General features: G+C 40.4%; 1 protein-coding gene across 2 annotated transcripts in view; it reads right to left on the bottom strand.

Moving 5' to 3' along the window:
• Positions 1–23,610, bottom strand: part of LOC126236964 (2-phosphoxylose phosphatase 1) — a 114,400-nt gene that overhangs the window by 36,638 nt on the left and 54,152 nt on the right. For both annotated transcript variants that reach the window (XM_049946669.1, XM_049946670.1), the window contains one exon: positions 19,487–19,663. In XM_049946669.1, the coding sequence (XP_049802626.1) occupies positions 19,487–19,663 (177 nt within the window). The remainder of the gene's footprint in view (positions 1–19,486; positions 19,664–23,610) is intronic.

Genomic DNA, 23,610 nt, shown 5'->3' with positions numbered 1-23,610 from the left:
CGAGTGTATACCTGTCCTTTTTTCCCCCTAAGGTAAGTCTTTCCGCTCCCGGGATTGGAATGACTCCTTACCCTCCCCCTTAAAACCCACATCCTTTCGTCTTTCCCTCTCCTTCCCTCTTTCCTGATGAGGCAACAGTTTGTTGCGAAAGCTTGAATTTTGTGTGTATATTTGTGTTTGTTTGTGTGTCTATCGACCTGCCAGCGCTTTTGTTTGGTAAGTCTCATCATCTTTCTTTTTAGATATATTCATAGTGTATAAAAATAGATATAAGATCTCAAATGGTGCTACTGAGTTTGGAATGTACACAAAGTATAATGAAGAAAATAAAGAAACACTAAAACCTGCTCTGCAGATTTCTCACTATTCCCTGAGATGGCAAACTCTTAAAAAGAAATAAATTTCTCTATTGAAGTGGATGTATCCACAATTACCTGTTACTAGAAACTCTGCTTACCTGAAAGCTACTGCATGAGATAAGTATGCAAACCAGAGTGCACTGATCTCAACTATAAGCTGTGTACCAGCATAAGGTTTAAATTTAATGGTATGGGGTGGCAGTATGGCTGATTTGGTGAAGTCAACTAGCACCACGCAGGGGGTGCAGGCTAACCTGTCAATTTGTAGCATAGTACCCAGGGTTGATCATGGTCCTGTGGTTTGGAGCGGAGTGGATGGTCTAAACCAGAGCTTCAGATGACTCTGCAATGGCATCGGATGGAATTTCTTCATCTGCACTATTGGGTACAGATTTGTAGGGTTCCCCTTAACAAGTCACGCAAGCACTACATGCAGGAAGTGGCTAATAAGGTAGAGGAGGATGTGTGGCATGCACATGGGGCATTTTTAGGTTAGAGAAAACCTCCCTTGGAATCAAAGATGATTTTCTTGATAAATTAGTCACAGTGTCCTCAGAGAACATTTGTTGTTGGAGATCAGACACAGAAAATGTGAATATGATTTTAGTTAACTGCAGGAGCATCCAAGGAAAGGTTCCAGAATTAGTATCACTTACTGAAGGTTATAATGAACAGATAGTGTCAGGAACAGAAAGTTAGTTGAAACCAAATATTAATGACAATGAAATCCTAAGTTCAGACTGAAATATTTGTCATAAGGATAGGTTAGATGCCAATGGTGGTGGCATGTATTGCAGTAAGGAATTTGATAAAATCTAGTGAGGTTATCATGGAATATGATTGTGAATTAAACTGGGTATAAAAAATCAGTCAAAAATGGTAAAGTACTTCAAACAGAACTTGCACAATACATCATTAATAATTTTCCCAATCATTCTGTTGTAGTACGGGGTGACTTCAACTTGGCAGGTATAGATTGGGGATTTCATGCTGTCAGAACTGGTGTCAGAGACAGGGATTCATGTGACATTGTTCTGGATGTCTTGTCCAAAGTTACTTTGAGCAGATAGTTACAGAACCAAATCGTGCAGGTAACATGTTAGACCTCCTGGCAAGAAACAGATCCCAACTTATCAAATCATTTAACATACAGGAAGATGTCAGTGATCATACGCCTGTAATAGCATCTATGACAATGGATCTGACAAAGAATGTTAAGAAAGGTAGGAAGACATTTTTGCGTAGCAGGAGTGACAGTGTACAAATTGCAGGGTGTTTGAGCAGTCAGCATCAAATACTCAATGATGAGAATGAAGATGTGGAAAACGAATGGAAAAAAATTCAAAGGAATCATGAAATATATTCTAGACAAGCATGTTCTGAACAAGGCCATAAGCAATTGGAAAGACCTGCATTGGTTTAATAGCCATGTTAGAAAACTGCTATGTAAACAAAGAGAACTTATCTCATATTCAGGAGAAGTAAAAACCTAGCTGACAAACAAAAGCCAAATGAAGTGAAAATGAGTGTAAGGAGAGCAATGAGAGAAACATTAAATGACTAAGGGGAGATGGAACGCCCTATCATGACAATGTTAAATTTAGTGACTTGGCTTTCCTGTATCTAAAGAACCAGGAACCACTGTAGCCATTGACATGAAACAGTGTGTTCTGAGTCTACTGAACTACAATAATTGCTTTTCAGCCACTGCTTTCAGAAATACAATGTTTTTATTACATGGTTAAAATTTTGTGTACTTTTTTACATTATCCTAAATAATTTTAATTATACATAACATTATGTTCTTCTTTTAGTTCAGTAGATTCAGGATATGTATGTTATTACTCACTGAAAATTTGAATACTCTACTCGAAGTGGTTTCTGAGATTTAGGGAAAAATGCAACAGAAAATGTAAATTTTCATGAACGGCTCCTAAAGTTTCAAAAGACTGTAACTCACAATATATGCTTAATTTTTTATTTTTAGTCACTCAGAAGCACCCTGCACTGTACTGTATATCACCCTCTTGATCTTTTTCCAAGTTTCTTCTTCTTCTTCTTCTTCTTCTTCCTGGATTCCTTAGTGGCCAACTGTGCTGCATACTTTGCTTTATCAATGTGAACCTTGTCCATCCGTTGAAGTCCTCTGACACAGTTTGCTCCAGGATTAATTCCCATATGCAGCAGCACTTTCACCCTACCAATGTTGCCATCATTAAAAGCAATACAGCATCACTGACTCTCACACTTTAGTGTCTTCCTTCCACCGAAAACGTTTTTTGGTGAGTCCATATAAGATTACTGAATGACTCATTGGGATTATGAGTCTGACCATGCAGACACTTCTTCAGTAATTCAGGATTTGCCAGGTCTCTGTAAATAGGTTTTATGATATCCATGACTGCTGCTGGGATGGAATGTTTATGGCTGTATGAACTGTTTTGAGTACAGGGCATTGCGGTAATTGCACCATGAATCAGGTCCATGAGGGCAAAGGTGGTTGTAGCGGCAGCAGGATAGGGAAAGTTAGTTTTGTGCAGTAATCTGAGCACAAGTTAGAGCCAGGTGTGGGCCAGATTGCAGTGAGCTATGCATACCAACAGCTGCGAAGTAGAATAGAGGCCACAGGGTCGTCAAATTGCTGAAAGAGTATACGTAGCAGTTTTGCATGTCTGAATTCACAGGCACAAGGGGCCCACTGGCCAACCTAGCATGTTATGAGTACGTGATGCAAAACAAAGGCGCGCAGCCGCGTATAAATAGGTGAGGCTTTCTAACAAGATTCATTCACATGCAGCAGCTCTCCTGGACAACGGGGCATGTCACACCACCAGCTACACGCAACAGCAGATGGAGCCCCAGGGTTCCAGTCCACAGCAGGTCGCTGGTTCGACCCTTTGAGGTTGACGTGGGCTCCATAGCCAGCCAGCGATGGGCCACTCCACAGTTCGCTACTGCGGGCAGTCGTCCTGACTTCCAACACACGCTGGAGGCATTCTGAGGCGAGGGCCACAGATTCAGACTCCGGATTGCAGGCACTTGTTGTCACCGTGATCTTTGCCATGCCAGCGAGAAGCATGCAGCTGGCCGCCTGTGGCTCACGCTGAGTGGTGCTGTGTTGGCAGGGTTGCAGACCGCTGAATCAACTGCCGGCATCCTGATGATGCTGTAACTCCACTGCCGTGCAAGGGCAAAATACAGCAGTGCATGCATGGGTCGCTGAGGCAGCCATTCCGCACCAGGCTGTTTTGCAGACAGCGAAGTGGTATCCTCAGCATTGTGGGACCCAGTGACGCAGATCAAGAGGAACGGGGGCACTGTAGTTGGAAACAATAAATCACTTGGAAAGCTCGGACGTGTCTTAATACAGTGCCTTTTACCTCTTCCCATTATATTTGGTGTTGCTGTTACATTCGGTTTGCACTACATTTGATGTCAGAATAGCGGATGTCGTCTATCCAGTATGATGTTCGAACCCACTGTCCGCATTACAGTCACAAGATGTGGTGAGTTTTGACCAGTTTTCTTTTGAGTGTTGGACGTTTCTTTCTTTTTAGTGTTTTCGAGTATGGCTCAAGGCAGGCCATTGTAGATGTTTTGTGTGTGCATAGTATTTTTTGTTGTCAGAGTAAGTGTCAGTGTATTTGGGGCAGTAAGATTTTTTTTTCATGGCATTTAATTACTTTTGTATTGGTTTGAGTATGATGTTACCAAGTACTACTGAGGTGCAGGGAGTCAGGTTATTCTTGTACTTAAATGTTTTGTTTTGAGACTAACTGGGAACGAAAGCAACACAATGGCAGAGTCAAGGAAACAAGGTGTGTCGGAACCAGAAGTGGTATGGATTTTGTTGGAAAAAGTAGCACGATTGACAGCACACAATACGCAGCTGAGAAATGAATTAATATCTAGAAGTAAGTGGGAATCTGCGTCTGATCAGTCGCTGTTGCCTAGGGTGCAGAGATTGATCCAGCTGTCGCAAGTTTGATTATTCCATTTTCTGGCAAGGCATCTGAGGATGTGCGTTCATTTGTAGAGGACTTGGAGCCTTAAGCGGTGATGAATGGTTGATCTGATGATCAGTTGTTACATATAGCCAAGATAAGATTAATGGGTGAAGTGAAAACATATGTAAAGTGTTCTGAGGCCTTAAGGAAGGCAGAACAGTTTAAGCAGTTAAAGGAAGGGTTTTTACAAAGGTACAAAAAACAGAATAGCACTCGGTACTTTAGAGAGAGGACAGAAGAATGTCAGAAAGCATTTGACAAACTGAAAGAAGTGTTAACATCAAGTCCGGTTCTTGTGTTTCCAGATTTTCAAAGGAGTTTATGCTAGCATGCGATGCATTGAATCAAGCATTAGGGTGTGTTCTTAGTCAGGAAATTGATTGGAAAGAACATCCTGTAGCCTATGTGTCTAGGCAGTTGAATGCAGGAGAGAGGAATTACTCAACTACTGAGAGGGAGATGCTTAGCATAATCTATGGAATTACATATTTTAAATGTTATTTATATGGGAGAAGATTTCAGGTAGTGACAGATCATGCTGCATTGAAGCGGTTGTTGGGGTTGAAGGATCCGTCCACTAGACTCGCTAGATGGGCTGTGAGGCTTAGTGAATTCGACTACGAGGTGGTGCACAAGGCTGGGAAGAAGCACGGTAATGCGGATGCAATAAGTAGGAATGAGGTCATAGGTTATGACCTAGCAGTATGGCAAGAATTACAGGATGCGGACAATGATAGTAAATTGTATCAGACACAGCCACAATTTAATATGTACGATGGTCTTCTGTGCAGGGGAATGAAGTTAGGGGCAAGGGTAGTCATGTCAGCGAAGTTGAGGGATGAGGTTTTAAAGGTAGCACATGATCACGTGTTACCTGGTCATGGAGGGTGTAGAGAAACGAGTAGGAGAGTGGCGGAGAGGTACTGGTGGAGAGGTAGGAAAGCAGATGTGGATTAGTATGTCAAGAATTGTATACCATGTGCGCAGAGAGCAGATTTGAGTTGGAAACAGATACAGCTACAATGACTGCCAGAATGGACATGTCCATTCTCTATGCTGGGGATCGATGTCTTAGGACATTTTAGGCGAACACCATAGGGAAACAGATCCAAGGGCATGAGATGAGTAGGTAAGGAGTTGATCGAGCACTGGTTGTCCAGTAAGGAATTTTTACAATTTGTTTCATGGTTTATGGGGCACTAGATCACATTTAAGTTTTCTAATAGTAAGGAAATATGCCATAGGTGCCGACCCAAACATGTTAAGAGCTAATTAAGGGTTGACATGGGGACCTGGTCTTTCTGAAGAGGGGAGTAATGTAGCACCACCACCATTTAGGATGGGAAAGTTAGTTTTGTGCAATATTCTGAGCACAAGTTACAGCCAGGTGCGGGCCGGATTGCAGTGAGTTATGCATACCAACAGTTGCGAAGTAGAATAGAGGCCACAGGGCCGTCAAATTGCTGAAAGAGTAAACGTAGCAGTTTTCATGTTGCAAATTACAGGCAGAAAGGGCCCTCTGGCCAACCTAGCATGTTATGAGCACGTGGCACGAAGCGATGCATATGGCAAACTAGAGACACACGGCTGCATATAAATAGGTACAGGTTTCTTACAAGATTCATTCAAGTGTGGCAGCTCTCATGGACAGTGGGGCATGTCACACCACCAGCTACACATGGCAGCAGATGGGGCGCCAGCGTTCCAGTCCACGGCGGGTCGCTGGTTCGACCCTCTGATGCTGACACGGGGTCTGTAACCAGCCAGCGGTGGGCCACTGAACAGCTCACTACCATGGGCTGTCATTCTGGCTTCCAACATATGCCAAAGGCATCCTAAGGCAAGGGCCGCAGATTCGGACTCCGGATCTCTGCGCTTGTTTTCGCTGCGAAATTTGCTACACTAGCGAGAAGCATGCAGCTAGCCACCTGCAGCTCACACTGAGTGGTGCTTAGTCAGCAGGGTCGCAGACTGCTGTGGCAACTTCTGGCATCCTGATGATGCTGCACTCCGCTGCCGTGCAAGGCCGACACAAAGCAGTGCTTACACGGGTCCCTGAGGCAGCCATTCCCTGCCTAGCCGTTTTTCAGACAGCGAAGTGTTGTCCTCAGCATTGCAGAACCCAGTGACACAGATCAAGAGGAATGGGGACACTGTAGTTGGAAACAATAAATCACTTGGAAAGATTGGACGAGTCTTAATACAGTGCCTTTTACCTCTTCCCACTACATTTGGTATTGCTGTTACATTCGGTGGCAGAAGTTGTCTCTACAGTGGTGTACTGGTATTTCATCAGTTGGCAGTCTTTGGAAGAAGGTAGCCCATACTGCCTGCTTCATTTTCAACAAATCCTCAGTATTATTTCTAATGGCCATCCCATAATACTGCTGTAGTTCATCAATCATTTTGTCTGTCAGCCTGCCTCTTATGGTTTTACCACCAGAAAGTTTCTTGTCTCTCAAACTTTGTTTCAACTTCCTCAACCTGGTTCCCATCCTATTCTGGACCTGATGAACACATTCCAGTTTTGTGATAATCTTCTCACCATAAGGCTGAGCAGCGACTACACCGTTATATGCTTTTGAGTCTCCATCACCTAAGAACTTCATGTAACACACTCCCCTTTCATTCACATATCAACTAAAACTTTAAATATCTGCAGAGGCCTACATACCACCACTTGTTCCTTCACAATTTTTGTCACAGGTATGCCCTTCTGCATTTCCTGATTTGCACTTGTAACAATGTTTGGTTAAAATCTGGAAATCTATTACCTTTCCAGTATCCACACTGGTCACCGTAGCAACAGAATTCTTACAACTGTCACCGTGCTTCTGGCATGTGCCATCAAAAGCTACTGTTATGTCAGTCATACCATCATTTATTTCAGCAGTTTCGTTTGCAGCACCCATCATTGACTCACATGCAACAAATTCCAAAGCAGCTCCAATAAATTCTGCATACTTTGGGCGTGGCATATTCATCATGGCACACATTGTTCCTGCTGCAGTTTGTACATGCATACATACATACGTACATACATACATTAATCCTTGTTCAGTAGAACATGAATATGACATTTCATAATGATGTGGAACATGTCACTTTAACATAAGTTTTCTTTACACAAAATAATTAATAACTTTTTTTTCATTTACTACTTCATATCTAAAAATTCATCTGTTCTTCACCAATAGCTCTCAATCCATAAAACCACCTAACCTTTACTTCAAAATATTTATCTTTACACTCATCAGAATTCCAAAATGAATGAGTATATTTACAACTGGCACAATTAATGATAAGTTTCCTGGCTAGTCAATTTGATACCTCACTGTCTTCATATAAACTAACTGGCCCTCCACATATTTTACAACACACACATTCACCTAACACCGTTGTTAGGATGTGTAAATCTATCAGAATATAACATAACCTACCAATTACATCACTTTCATTTTGAGAAAACTGTGTATCACAACATTTTATTTTAATCTTCGAGGCACTAATGAGTGTTTCTCTAGATACCAAAGAGTTTGCCTGCATTTCATTTTCTGTAACTTCACATGCCACGTGTTGAACCCAACGATTCCCTTTATTCGAAAATCTATTACCACAAAACACAAGTTTCTTAAAAACACTTTGTTTTGGCATCATACTTTACTTTTTGAGGGATTTACCAATCTATCTGTCACTTTTCCTCAGAAAAACGTTAGCACTTTGACATACAATGCGTGTTAATACCATGAAATGATACGATACTGTTTTTGACAGTGCTACCAATACAAATACGTAATTTAAGCCTAGTTTACATGATGACATTGGGTTGCATCACTTGTTGCATGGAATCAGATGCATGCACGTGGTTTCATATATGACTGTAGACACGGCGACACCAGTATACACTTCAGTTTCGTCGTTTTGTGGGTCCCTGAGTCATGTCTGAAATGAAATTTTTGTCAGCTGCACATCGCACGAGTTGTGATGGAGTTAGAGTTTATTGCGTGGAATCGCTACATAAGAAAAAAAAAAAATAAGAAACATGTTTCGATTCATGACTGGATGAAGAAAAGATGTCAGCTCGGTTGCTCAGCATCCTTGCTGAAATAATTTATAACGGAAGATCCAAGAAGTTCTTTTAATTATTGTAGAATGTCACCAGAACTGTTCACATTTCTCCTAAATAGAGTTAATTATGTGATAGGGAATAAAGGTACTGTAATGCATGAAGCACTGTCACAAGAACTGAGATAATATATCGTATTGCGTGCATTACAACTGAGAACACTCGGTGTGCTATAAGATACAGTTTTAGTAGCTTATGACGCTATTTCATTAACACCAATAATTATTTACATTAACAGTAATAATTATTAACATCAGCAAAAATAATTACTCGAAGTGGGCTGCATCAAGAAGATAATGGTTTGCAAACTACTCTCTTGAAGAGAGATCTTTACAGTGGCAATATTTCAAAATTCTAACATATGTGAGTGGGGAGCACTGCAGCAACATTTTAAATAGATGAATATTGAACAAAGAATGCAGTTTCTTGAATTTGTATAGCCTTCCCTCCTGTCATCAATATTCATTAACAAAGAGTTGGCCAACTCAAACGATGGGATTTTAGTCTTTTAGAAGAGAGCATTGCCACAGCTAGAATTTCACTTCCTAGTATTTTTCTTAACTCAGTTGTACATGTGCTCCTAACTCAATAAATTTTGCTCTGCAGCTCAGATATTGTCAAACGATCTATTTCATGATCGCACATGATGTTCTCAGCGGCAGCAATATGTTGCTTATTGTTGTAACCAGCACCACTGAACTCCCACTAACACTTATGCAAAACATAGATATCCAAAAAGCGAACATTATTCTACGTTCTCCACTTCATATTTCAGTGTTTCTACATTCTACAATCACACATAACCTCAAAACTTATGCAACTAGTGTCACCAAAGTTGGAACACGTGAAGGTGTTTAGTTTCACAAAGTTACGCAAACGCATGGCGCGCATGCACAGTGGCCGGTAGCATAGTTGCCTGCAACCTAGTGTCATCATGTAAACTAGGCTTTATAAATGTTATAATAATATACAATATTTAAATCGGAAGCTCTACTAGCATTTGCCGGCCTCTGTGGCCGAGCGGTTCTAGGCGCTTCAATCCGGATCCGCGCTGCTGCTATGGCCGCAGGTTCGAATCCTGCCTCGGACATGGATGTGTGTGATGTCCTTAAGTTAGTTAGGTTTATGTAGTTCTAAGTCTAGGGGACTGATGACCTCAGATGTTAAGTCCCATAGTGCTTAGAGCCCACTGAATCATTTTTGTCTATAATAAAGCACCAGTGCCAGAAGATAGTAATGATTTCCAGAATGACCTCCAGAGAAATGATGAATCATGCAGGCTCTGACAGTTGACCTGAATGTAAATCTGCCGTAAAATATCTAGGAGTAACTATCCAGAGCAACCTTAAGTGGAATGACAATATAAAACAAATAGTTGGAAAAGCAAATGCCAGATTCAGGTTCATAGGCAGAATCTTAAGAAAATGTAACTCATGCACGAAGGACGTGGCTTATAAGGTGCTTGTTTGACCGATTCTTGAGTACTGTTCATCTGTCTGGGATTCCTGCGAGGCAGGACTGATAGAAGAGGTAAAGAAGATCCAACAAAGAGTGGCACATTTTGTCACAGTATCATTTAGTCAGCACAAGAGCATTAAAGAGATGCTCAACAAACTTCATTGGCAGATGTAACAAGAGAGGTGTTTGGCATCACAGAGAGATTTACTACAGAGATTTTGAGAGATCATTTTCAGGGAAGAATCAGACAACATATTACTTCCTCCCGCATATGTCTTGCATAATGACCAAGAAATTAAAGCCAATACAGAGGCTTGCTGACAATCATTCTTGCCACGTGCTATTCACAAGTGGAACAAGGTTAGAGGACTCAGTTAGCAGTACAAAAAGGTGGCTTGCATGGTATGATGTAGATGTAGAGACCAAACTGGCACAGCAGATTTGAACAATGACTTGGACTACCCCAGCATGCATTCCTACTCAATCCTAATTCCCATTCACACCTCAGCCCACTTGGTATTCTCCCTAAGCGTGATGCTGAGGTGCTATTCCAATACAATAGGAGAGCCTCTGCAATGCTGTTCCAGTTTATGGGGAATACCAAGTGAGTTGAGACATAAATGGGAATTTAGATTGAGGAAGGAGTCTATGATTTCATAGTTTGTGTAAATGGTGGAAATGATGTGGGAAGCAATGAAGCTGGTGTCTGCATTGACGCTCTGAAGAATTTCCTTAAAGAAAATAAGCAGAAACTACTGTCCTGCATTGGTACAATCTGATCAACAACTCGTGTGTAAATAAGGAAATAAGAAAAACAAATATTAGAATTAAGGCACTATGTTCAAAACTATGGCAATTGTTTAATTCTAGATATAGGAAAGTTGGGTAGGGGTCAGCACACTAACCATGGATTTTACTTGAATTATGAAAGTAAATGTTATTTGTGTGAAAAATTAAATCAGATAATAAAAGAAAGGATCAAACTAAAAAGCCTTATATATAATAACAGTTCATTCACAAGTGAAAGTAGTCCTACAGAAACTTTTTTAGAGTAAAACAGCCTTCAGCATGTATATGTGATGGTGAAGTACTTGACAACAAGATCATAAATGACAGTAAACTAAAAATAATATCACAAAATGTCCAATATATTATCAACAAAACAGAACAAATTGATGAATTTTTTAAGTGTTAGTAGTCCTCATGCTTATCTTGTGAATGAACTAGGGTGTAAAACTGAAGAAATGTGTAGCATTAATTTAAGTAATTATAAAAAGGTCAGTGTCTATTGTAGGAAACAACGAAAAGGTGGGGGTGTTGGTATTTATGTCAAAAATAATGTACAGTGCAAAAAAATTGATTGGGGAGATAAACTTGCATGTGAGATGGTTTTTGAAATATCTGCAATAAGAAGAAAGCTTAGAAATAGCAGTTTAATAATAGCTGGTCTGTACAGATCCCCTAACAGTAACATGGAAGAATTTTTCTGCCATTTAGAGGAACTTGTTGACAAACTCTCACCTCATAAAAAACAGTAGGGGATGTGAACATCGGCTCCTCAACTAATAGTATAAATTACCTTAGATATATTGATATTTTACAGTCCTATAATTACATCCATGTGAATTCAATGCCAACAAGAATTACATATGACTCTCAGACATGTATCAAATATGTTTTTACAAACTTGAGAAAGAAAGACCTTGTAGTTGGAACTGTTGAGAATCACATTTCACATCATAGGGCATTAGTCCTAGAGCAACATACAGACAAAGAAATAGTATCTGATGGGGACTATTTACCTATAAAAGAAAGCTTGACTATCATATATTAAAGGAAACCCTGGCACACATAAATTGGCATCAAGTAGGCCTATATGAAATAGAAGATATCAATGAAAAGTGGGACAAATTTTATACAACATTAACCCATTGTCTTAATCAACTTTGCCCAGTGTTCAAGATACTAAAGAAAACTGACAGCTCCAAGAATATTAAACTTCTCCCTAACATGATAAAATTAAAGGAAGACATGAAGGATTTATATATTCTTTGTAGAGACACCAAACTGCAGTACTTCCACTCTAAATACAAAGCCTGTAGAAAAACCTACAGGGAAGCACTTGCGACATTAAAAGAACAGATGTATGCTGAAGAGATGAGGCAATCTAGTAATGTTACCAAAACAGTGTGGAGTATAGTAAAGGAAAGAGAAGGGAGCAACAATGTAGTGTGTAATAACATAATAATTAGTGACCCAAAGGTAGTATGTGAGAGATTCATAGACAAGTTTAGTAAGATGAGTAGGGAGGATATGATCGACCCACCACAGGTACTAAATACCAGTAATGGCAGTAGTTCATTCTTCCTGAGGTGTGTTACAGAACTGGAAATCCTGAAAACCATTTCCAACTTAAAAGCAAATACATCCAGTGGCTGGGATGACATCTCAGAGAAATTTCTGAAAGAATGTAGTAATGAATTAATAAAGCCACTACAACTCTTTCAGTCAGGAGTCATTTCCTGACCTGATAAAAGTCACTGAAATAAGACCGTTGCATAAAAAGGGAATAACTACAAATATACCAAAATTATAGGCCTATTTCATTGACTTCAGTACTTAGTAAGCTGTTGGAAAGGCTACTTCTTGATCAACTTGAATCTCTTTTTCTTAAGTACAATCTATTAAAAAACTGTCAGTATGGTTTCAGGAAGAGCCAATCTACAATGGCAGCTGTAGCTACATTTTTGCAAGTGGTATTAAATAAACTTGATGATGGAAACAAAGTTACTGGCACCTTTTTAGACCTATCCAAGGCATTTGACTTTGTAAATCATTCTGTTCTTCTACATAAATTAGAAATTTATGGAGTAGAGGAGTAGCATTAAATCTATTAAGATCCCACCTTGCTGACAGGAGACAATGCGTAAAGCTGTATTATACACCTGGGAGACATACACAAACAGCAAAATCATTTTATAGAATTCTTAACTGTATAATAAATCCACAAAATTCAAACCTATTAAATTATGCTGATGATAAAGGAAGAGAAGGAAACATAGTAGGTGAATATGGATTGCGGCTAGGAAATGAAAGAGGAAGCTGCCTGCTAGAATTTTGCACAGAGCGTAACTTAATCATAGCTAACACTTGGTTTAAGAATCATAAAAAAGGTTGTATACATGGAAGAACCCTGGAGATACTAAAAAGTTTCAGATAGATTATATAATGGTAAGACAGAGATTTAGGAACCAGGTTTTAAATTGTAAGACATTTCCAGGGGCAGATGTGGACTCTGACCACAATCTATTGGTTATGAACTGTAGATTAAAACTGAAGAAACTGCAAAAAGGTGGGAATTTAAGGAGATGGGACCTGGATAAACTGAAAGAACAAGAGGTTGTACAGAGTTTCAGGGAGAGCATAAGGGAACAATTGACAGGAATGGGGGAGAGAAATACAGTAGAAGAAGAATGGGTAGCTTTGAGGAATGAAATAGTGAAGGCAGCAGAGGATCAAGTAGGTAAAAAAAAAATGAGGGCTAGTAGAAATCCTTGGGTAACAGAAGAGATACTGAATTTAACTGACGAAAGGAGAAAATACAAAAATGCAGCAAGTGAAGCAGGCAAAAAGGAATACAAATGTCTCAAAAATGAGATCGACAGGAAGTGCAAAATGGCCTAAGCAGGGATGGCTAGAGAACAAATGTAAGGATGTAGAGGCTTATCTCATGAGGGGTAAGATGGATACTGCCTACAGGAAAATTAAAGAGACCTTTGGAGAAAAGAGAACCAATTGCATGAATATCAAGAGCTCAGATGGAAACCCAGTTCTAAGCAAAGAAGGGAAAGCAGAAAGGTGGAAGGAGTATATAGAGGGTCTATACAAGGGCGATGTTCTTGAGGACAGTATTATGGAAATGGAAGAGGAGGTAGATGAAGATGAAATGGGAGATATGATACTGCATGAAGAGTTGGACAGAGCATTGAAAGACCTAAGTCGAAACTAGGCCCCAGGAGCAGACAACATTCCATTAGAATTACTGATAGCCTTGGGAGAGCCAGCCCTGACAAAACTCTTTACAGACGAATGGAAAAACTGGTAGAAGCCGAACTCGGGGAATATCAGTTTGGATTCCATAGAAATGTTGGAACATGTGAGGCAATACTGACCCTACGACTTATCCTAGAAGAAAGATTAAGGAAAGGCAAACCTACATTTCTAACATTTTTAGACTTAGAGAAAGCTTTTGACAATGTTGACTGGAATACTCTCTTTCAAATTCTGAAGGTGGCAGAGGTAAAATACATGGAGCGAAAGGCTATTTACAATTTGTACAGAAACCAGATGGCAGTTATAAGAGTCGAGGGACATGAAAGGGAAGCAGTGGTTGGGAAGGGAGTGAGGCAGGGTTGTAGCCTCTCCCCGATGCTATTAAATCTGTATATTGAGCAAGCAGTAAAGGAAACAAAAGAAAAGTTCAGAGTAGGTATTAAAATCCATGGAGAAGAAATAAAAACTTTGAGGTTCACCAATGACATTGTAATTCTGTCAGAGACAGCAAAGGACTTGGAAGAGCAGTTGAACGGAATGGACAGTGTCTTGAAAGGAGGGTATAAGATGAACATCAACAAAAGCAAAATGAGGATAATGGAATGTAGTCAAATTAAGTCAGATGATGCTGTGGGAATTAGATTAGGGAAAGAGACACTTAAAGTAGTAAAGGAGTTTTGCTATTTGTGGGGCAAAATAACTGATGATGGTCGAAGTAGAGATGATATAAAATGTAGACTGGCAATGGCAAGGAAAGTGTTTCTGAAGAAGAGAAATTTGTTAACATCGAGTATAGATTTAAGTGTCAGGAAGTCGTTTCTGAAAGTATTTGTATGGAGTGAAGCCATGTATGGAAGTGAAACATGGACAATAAAAAGTTTGGACAAGCAGAGAATAGAAGCTTTCGAAATGTGGTGCTACAGAAGAATACTGAAGATTAGATGGGTTGATCACATAACTAATGAGGAGGTATTGAATAGAATTGGGGAGAAGAGGGTTTTGTGGCACAACTTGACTAGAAGAAGGGATTGGTTGGTAGGACACGTTCTGAGGTATCAAGGGGTCACCAATTTAGTATTGGAGGGAAGCTTGAAGGGTAAAAATCATAGAGGGAGACCAAGAGATGAATACACTAAGCAGATTCAGAAGGATGTAGGCTGCAGTAGGTACTGGGAGATGAAGAAGCTTGCACAGGATAGAGTAGCATGGAGAGCTGCATCAAACCAGTCTCGGGACTGAAGACCACAACAACAACATACCTCCTTCATAAGTTGGGGCTCTACAAAACAGTTAGCACTGAAAAATAATGTATAGCACATTAGCCTCATCAGGAATATGCTAGTGGCCATTATAATTGCTACACCAAGAAGAAATGCAGATGTTAAATGGGTATTCATCGGACAAATATATTATACTAGAACTGATATGTGATTAGATTTCCATGCAATTTGGGTGCATAGATCCTGAGAAATCAGTACCCAGAACAACCACCTCTGGCTGTAATAATGGCCGTGATACGCCTGGGCATTGAGTCAAACACAGCTTGAATGGTGTGTACAGGTACAGCTGTCCATGCAGCTTCAACACGATATAACAGTTCATCAAGAGTAGTGACTGGTGTATTGTGATGAGCCAGTTGCTCGGCCACCATTGACCAGACGTTTTCAATTGGTGAGAGATCTGGAGAATATGCTGGCCAGCACAGCAGTCTAACATTTTCTGTATCCAGAAAGGCCCATTCAGGACATGCAACATGCGTTCATGCATTATCCTGCTGAAATGTAGGGTTTCACAGGGATCGAATGAAGGGTAGAGCCACGGGTTGTAACACATCTGAAATGTAATGTCCACTGTTCAAAGTGCTGTCATTGCAAACAAGAGGTGACCGAGACGTGTAACCAATGGCACCCCATACCATCACACCAGGTGATACTCCAGTATGGCGATGACGAATACACGCTTCCATTGTGTGTTCACCATGATGTCGCCAAACATGGATGCGTCCATCATGATGCTGTAAACAGAACCTGGTTTCATCCGAAAAAATAACGTTTTGCCATTCGTGCACCCAGGTTCTTTGTTGAGTACACCATCGCAGGCGCTCTTGTCTGTGATGCAGCGTCAAGGGTGACCGCAGCCATGGTCTCCGAGCTGATAGTCCATGCTGCTGCAAACATCGTCGAACTGTTCATGCAGATGGTTGTTGTCTTGCAAATGTCCCCATCTGTTGTCTCAGGGATCGAGACGTGGCTGCACGATCCATTACAGCCATGCAGATAAGATGCCTGTCATCTTGACTGCTAGTGATACAAGGCCATTGGGATCCAGCACGGCGTTCCGTATTATCTTCCTGAACCCACTGATTCCATATTCTGATAACAGTCATTGGATCTTGACCAACACGATCAGCAATGTCGCGATACGATAAACCGCAATTGCGATAGGCTACAATCCGACCTTTATCAAAGTCGGAAACGTGATGATACGCATTTCTCCTCCTTACACGAGGCACCACGACAACGTTTCACCAGGCAACGCCAGTCAATTGCTGTTTGTGTATGAGAAATCGGTTGGAAACTTTCCTCATGTCAGCACATTGTAGGTGTCGCCATCGGCACCAACCTTGTATGAATGCTCTGAAAAGCTACTCATTTGCATATCACAGCATCTTCTTCCTTTTGTTTATATTTCGCTTCTGCAGCACATCCTCGTGGTAAAGCAATTTTAATGGCCAGTAGTGTATCTCACTAAAAACAAATTGGCACTAAATAAGGACAAGACAATTCTGACGGAGTTTCTGCTAAATTATAAATCAAGACAAGTGGATACAGAACCAGAGATATAAGTTGAAACAATTGATAAACATAAATTCCTGGGTATTATAGTAGACATACTTCTTATATGGAAGGAGCACATCAGCTACATGTGTAAAAAAAATCTTCTGTTCAAAAATGGTTCAAATGGCTCTGAGCACTATGGGACTTAACATCTGAGGTCATCAGTCCCCTAGAACTTAGAACTACTTAAACCTAACTAACCTAAGGACATCACAAACATCCATGCCCGAGGCAGGATTCGAACCTGCGACCATAGCGGCCGCGCGGTTCCAGACTGTAGGGCCTAGAACCGCTCGGCCACCCCAGCTGGCAAAAATCTTCTGTAACACCTACCTGCTAAAACGCCTTTCTAGCATAATAGTGCAACCTGTTTTAAAACAAATCGATTTTGGAATTATACACTCTCACCAGCAACATGGTATCGAGATTTGGGGTGGGGCACCAACGGTATATATGGATAGGGCTTTTAGAGCCCAGAAAAAAGCAATTGGGATAATAGCTAATATTAGTAAGTGTCAGTCCTGTAGAGAATATTTCATTAAGTATAACATACTAAAAGTGTATCCATTGTATGTTCTCAGAACTATACTGTTTGTAAAAGAAAAGATGGAGCATAGTGTAATCAATAGTGAAATCCACAATTATAATACAAGAAAAAGGATAATACAAGAAAAGGATTACCATATAAAATTTTGTAATAAAAGGGCAACAGATCATAGTCCATTTTCTGCTGGAAGACATTTTTACAATGGATTACCAAATTATACAGCGTGAAAAGTATTTAAACTGACAAACTCTGGGAGGGTGTAGGGTACAGCAAAACAAATTTTTTCCCTAATATCATTTTTTCCTATGAGGAGTATTTAAACCAGTAGAGGAAGATTTCTCTGGCAGCAAATTAATTAAACCAACAAACACGTTTCCATTTTTTTATGACCAAGAGACAACACATTAACACAACCGAATTTCAATTACAGTAGATTTTCAAAAATGCCTCCATTGACACATAAACAAAGGTTACACCGTCGGATCATGTTCTGTCTGACACGGGCAAAAACCCCAGGAGTATCCTGAACTGTTCCTGTTGCTGCAACTATCCGGGCAAACATCCTCTTCTGATGCAACAGGAGTTGCGTAAACAAGGTTGCACATCTCTCCCCACACAAAAAAGTCCAGAGGGGACATATCTGGGGATTGAGCAGGCCATGGTACAGGACCACTTCTGCCACTCCATGTTTCTGGGAACTGTCAGTCAAGGAATCGACGCACACGATGACTGAAATGTGCCGGCGCCCCGTCATGTTGGAACCACATGCATTGTCTTGTAGGGAGTGGTACGTTTTCCAGCAATTCTGGCAATGCTCTGGCGAGAAAATTTTAATACTACTTGCCATTTAATGGCATAGGTAGCAGATACAGCCCAATTAAACAGTCCCCAACAACACCGACCAACACGTTAACGAATAACCACACTTGACGAGCGCTAGTAACTGTGGCATGTCGGTTATCCTCACTCCAGACATGCGAATTGGGCATGTTGAAGACTCCATCATGCCTGAACGTTGCTTCATCGGTAAACAACACAGAGGATGGAAATGTAGGATGCATTTCACACTGTTCCAGGTACCACTGTGAAAACTGTACACTGCGTGGATAATCAACTGGTTTCAGGTTGTGGACATCCTGTAAGTGAAATGGACGTAACAATTGCTCTCGAAGCACTGTTCTTACATTTGTCTAGTTCGTCCCCGTGTTACGTGCAATTGCACGAGTGCTGATTGAAGGATCCCGCTCCACACACTGCAAGACAGCTTCCTCAAATTGCAGTGTTCTTACTGTGCGACGACGTCCCTGTCCAGGTAATCTGATAAATGACCCAGTCTCATGCAGACATTGGTACACAGCAGCAAAGGTCGTATGATGTGGGATACTGCGATTGGGATATTGTTGTTGATAAACCCGCTGTGCAGCTCACCCATTGTAGTACGCTACATAGTACACACCAACCATATCAGTGTACTCACCCCCAGGTGTATCGCTCCATTATTAAACAGAGACAATGCACTACCACACTGGTGGACAGCAGTTGCCTACAACTGAAGAGCGTAATACGCCTTCTAACAACTGAAGATCGTAATACGGCCTCTAAAAACTGAAGAGCGTAATAGGGCCTCCACCGGTTTAAATAATCCTCATAGGAAAAAATGACATTAGGGAAAAATATTTGTTTTGAAGTCCCCTACAACCTCCCAGAGTTTGTCGGTTTAAATACTTTTCTCCCTGTATAAAATTGTTAAAAGAAATCATATTTAAGACACAATTAAAGCAACTGTTAATTGATAAATGTTTGTACTCCATCAAGGATTTCTAATGTTATTGTGTATAATTTATCTTTACTTGTAAACTTTTTTAATGTTCTTGTTTTTGTAAACTGACTATGTCCATGACTGTTAAGTTATTATGGACAAATAAACCATTCATTTATTTATTTATCTTAGGATAGTTGGTGCTGTTGTGCAAAGCCATTGTGCCAAGGTGGCATCAAATCCCATCCTTGGTACAAATTTTCATTTGTCCCTTCAGTCTGCATTTATACAATATTTCTAGGATCACACAAGAAATTAAGTTCATCATTTTGCTGCTCACCTGTATTTGGTGCTGTAGACAAGTATATCCTCTGGTGCTAAAGAACCATTCCCAAAACCAAGGCGGTCACCATATGTATGCCTTAGTATTGTGCCACTTTTTAACATCTGTGCAGCCCCAACAGCTGTCAGTTGTCCCAACTGGCACTCCCCTCCAAATGGGGGCAACAGAGGAAACCTAACAAAATGGCCATATCTTTGTTTTTAAAAAAGAAAACATCAACACAAAGTAATAACAACATCTGTCCAAAACTAATGAAAGGTTTTTAGATTATCACACAAGGGAAATAAACATTTAAAATTGTAGTCCATGTATTTAAAAACATTTTAAGTTGTGGGCCATGTACTTAAAAGTTTCTGTTACAGAGGTACTGGCAGCTAGCAAGCTGGCACATAAGTAGTTTGCTGTCTTCATAGTCACAATATTGTATGTTTGAAACCCCATTTTCATTAACCACCTAAGTCACTATATGAGAGTACCAAAAAGATTTATTCAATAAGAGTGTAGAAGTCTGATCCTTCTCCATCAGTGCCAGTGCCCTGTCTCCAAGGACCTTTTATTTGTTTGTTTATTATTATTATTTACTTTTTCCCCATGGATCCATTGCTAGGATATAGAACATGTCAGATTATTACAGTAATAACCACAAGTTAATGGTCATATGATCTACAGTTTAAGTAATATGTAAACAGATACTTGAAAAGTGAGGAGCAGGTGCTCAGGTAATAACTCAAAAAATTGTTGTGATAACAGTCAACCTACAAATTATAAGGCTTGTAGCTCTAGTTCATATACAAATTGAACTGTTCAAGAGTAAGGTATCAGCACTACATAACAAATTCATATAATACTGGTACTGCTAAAGACTGAATACAGTTCACAATGACAGATTTGACATGAACTGGAACTTCATTGCATACCTTTATGCTTGAATAATGTACTTCCTTCAGTACCATATTGAGATTTTTTTGTATCTTTTAGGAGATCACGTTTACTTCTTGTATTATGATCATGATGTGCACTGTTTATTTTGTAAACTGTTTAAATTTTGCTCCAAAAGCACATACGTGAAAAGATATACTGGTATGGCATGGTGAGAATTCCCAGCTGTCTGAATACATTTCTGCAAGAACATTTAGGGTGGACTCTACTCAATTCCGATGATGCTCCTCTGTGGCAAGAAGACTGTTTTTGCTTGTGACTGGATTCCCCAGAATATGATACTATATGTCATAGTTGAATGGAAATATCCAAAGTATGCAGCTTAGATTGTTTCCAAGTCACAAGTAAATGCAACTGAATAATGGAATATGTTGCCAAATTAAATCTTTTACATAGATTGAGGATGTGAAGTAACCATTTACATTTGCTATTAATATTATTAATCCTAAGAATTTTGAAGACTTAGCTCTCAATATTTCTTTGACACCACATTTTATTTCAACATTTTCCTTTTCTTGTGTGTGCGCTGTGTGAAACTGAATGAACTGAGACTTGTTAACATTGGGGAACAGACCATCAGATGTGAACCAATCTACGAGTAGAGCTTCTTTGAATATAGCAGTCACTATGTTCTCTAGGCTGCAGTTTGGTAATTTTTCAGTCATAGTCATTGTGCCATCTGCAAGTGGGATGAAGTATGCTTTTTGGCTCATACAACATGGCAGATCATTGACAAAAATTGAGAACAGAAGGGGACCAAGCACTGAATCCTTTGTTACTCCACATTTAACTGAGCCTCGATCAGAGCAAGCAAGTGCCAGTGTAGAACTTAACAGCATTACCTCCTGCTTTCTGTCCTCTAGATATGAATCAAACCACATCCCTATTTTTCCATTTAAGCCATAGCGCTCAGCCTTTCTAAGCAGACTTTTGTTATCTGTGCAGTTGAATGCTGTAGACAGATCACAAAAGTTTCCAACTGGTGACATATTATTGTTTATGAGTTTTAGGATTTGGTTAATAAGTGAGAAAATGACCTGTTCAGTGGAAATATGCTTTTGAAATCCAAACTGACTTTTAGTAAGGTATTATGAATAAAAATCTCTCGGTGTACATGCCGCATCAATTCAGGATAAAACTCCAAGCTTTCGACCACTACCTCCATGGTCGTCGTCAGGGCTAAAACTGACTGTCGTGAACTAGAGAGGTTCCCACTTTTATATGCCAAGGACAGCTTCTGATTGGCTGGAATACGTCATAGCAACAGCGATATGGCGCGTAGTGAAGTGGTGCCCTCTACTTCCATAGATGTAGTTTCTATCCTGCGTTGCTTGCAGCACCATCCCTTGAATCAGGAGTTAAAGTGTGGGAAGTTTTTCTCTGAGATTTTTCTTTATCCAGTGCACTCTTCCAAGTATTGCTAAGTGCATAGCCGTTGTCTCTGTTAAAGTTATTATCGCTAAGTCTAATTTCGACTGCTTCCCGGATCACAAAGTCCCAGTAATTCGATGTGTGGGCTATTACTCTGGTTTCTTCAAATAAAATCTTATGCTTGTTAAGCATGCTATGTTCAGCCACCGCGGATTTTTCCACATACCTGTATATTAGGTGGCGCTGGTGCTCGATGCAGCGGTCGGCAACGGTTCTTACAGACTGGCCCACGTAATTCTTGCCACATTCGCAAGGAATAGTATAAATTCCCGGCACTCTTAAGCCAAGACTATCTTTGACTGATCTCAACATTTCCTTAATTTTCCTAGGTGGTCGGAAAACAGGTTTTATTCCTTGCCTCTTCAGGACTCTGGCTATCTTGCTCGTTGTAGCACCGCAAAAAGGAAGCCGCGCTATGTGTTGGTCCTCTTCTTGTATATGGCTGGCATCGTGTCTTACTTTCTTGGACAATACTGATTTAATTTCACCGGCAGAATAACCATTCCTCTTGAAAACAGTCGTCAAATGGTTAATCTCGGGACCGAGGTGGTCCTTGTCGGAAATAGTCCTGGCTCTGTGTACTAAAGTATTCAGCATAACTCTCTTCTGAGACGGATGATGGAAGCTATGGCTATGCAAATATAAATATGTATGGGTTGGCTTCCTGTACACAGAATGGCCCAGTTGTCCATCCGGCTTTCGCTCTACCAACACATCTAAAAAAGGTAACTTCCCTTCCTTCTCTACCTCCAATGTAAATTTTTATGTTCAGATGTACACCATTTAAATGTTCGACGAACTTCTGCAGCGTGTTGCTGCCGTGTGGTCAGATTAAAAAAGTATCGTCGACATATCTGTAGAAGCATGATGGGCGGAGGTGAGCACTGCTCAACGCTCGTTCTTCAAAGTCCTCCATGAAAAAATTCGCTATTGCTGGTGACAGTGGCGAACCCATGGCTGTTCCATCCGTCATCTCATAATAATTTCCACTGTATAAAAAGTAAGTGGTCGTCAAGGTATGCCGGAACAACTTCAAAATTTCTGAGGAAAAATGAGCAGCCAACAGTTGTAATGCGTCATCCACAGGTACTTTGGTGAACAGAGAAACCACGTCGAGGCTGACCATGATATCACTTGGGCGTATCTTCATCTGTTTTATGATATCAACAAACATTTTTGAATTCTTAATATGATGTGGGCAGTGACCAACTATAGGTGCCAACAATTTAGTTAAGTGTTTTGCAAGCCTGTACGTAGGAGAGCCAATAGCGCTAACAATCGGTCTCAACGGGGCGTTCTCCTTATGAACCTTTGGCAAACCGTACAGTCTTGGTGGCCTAGGTGCTCTCGGCCGTAAGTTCTTCACCAGTTCATCGGAGAGGCCAGAGTTTTTTAGTAGCTCCCTTGTCTTCCTGCTGAGCGCCGATGTGGGATCCCGTCTGAGAATCCGGTATGTGCTATCCTCCAGTAATAATCCAACTTTGTTGTGGTAATCTGTAGCATTGAGGATTACCATGGCGTTCCCTTTGTCAGCAAATAAAACAACTAGATCTTCATCCTTTTGCTATTATGTATTCCAGCCAATCAGAAGCCGTCCTTGGCATATAAAAGTGGGAACCTCGCTAGTTCACGACAGTCAGTCTTAGCCCTGATGACGACCATGGAGGTAGTGGTCGAAAGCTTGGTGTTTTATCCTGAATTGATGCGGCATGTACACCGAGAGATTTTTATTCAAGAAATATGTCGCGAAA

Source organism: Schistocerca nitens, chromosome 2 (assembly GCF_023898315.1).
Source record: "Schistocerca nitens isolate TAMUIC-IGC-003100 chromosome 2, iqSchNite1.1, whole genome shotgun sequence".
NCBI classification, from domain to species: Eukaryota; Metazoa; Arthropoda; class Insecta; order Orthoptera; family Acrididae; genus Schistocerca; species Schistocerca nitens.
The sequence above is the reverse complement of the archived record's forward strand: the minus strand, read 5'-3'. Positions and strand labels throughout refer to the sequence as shown.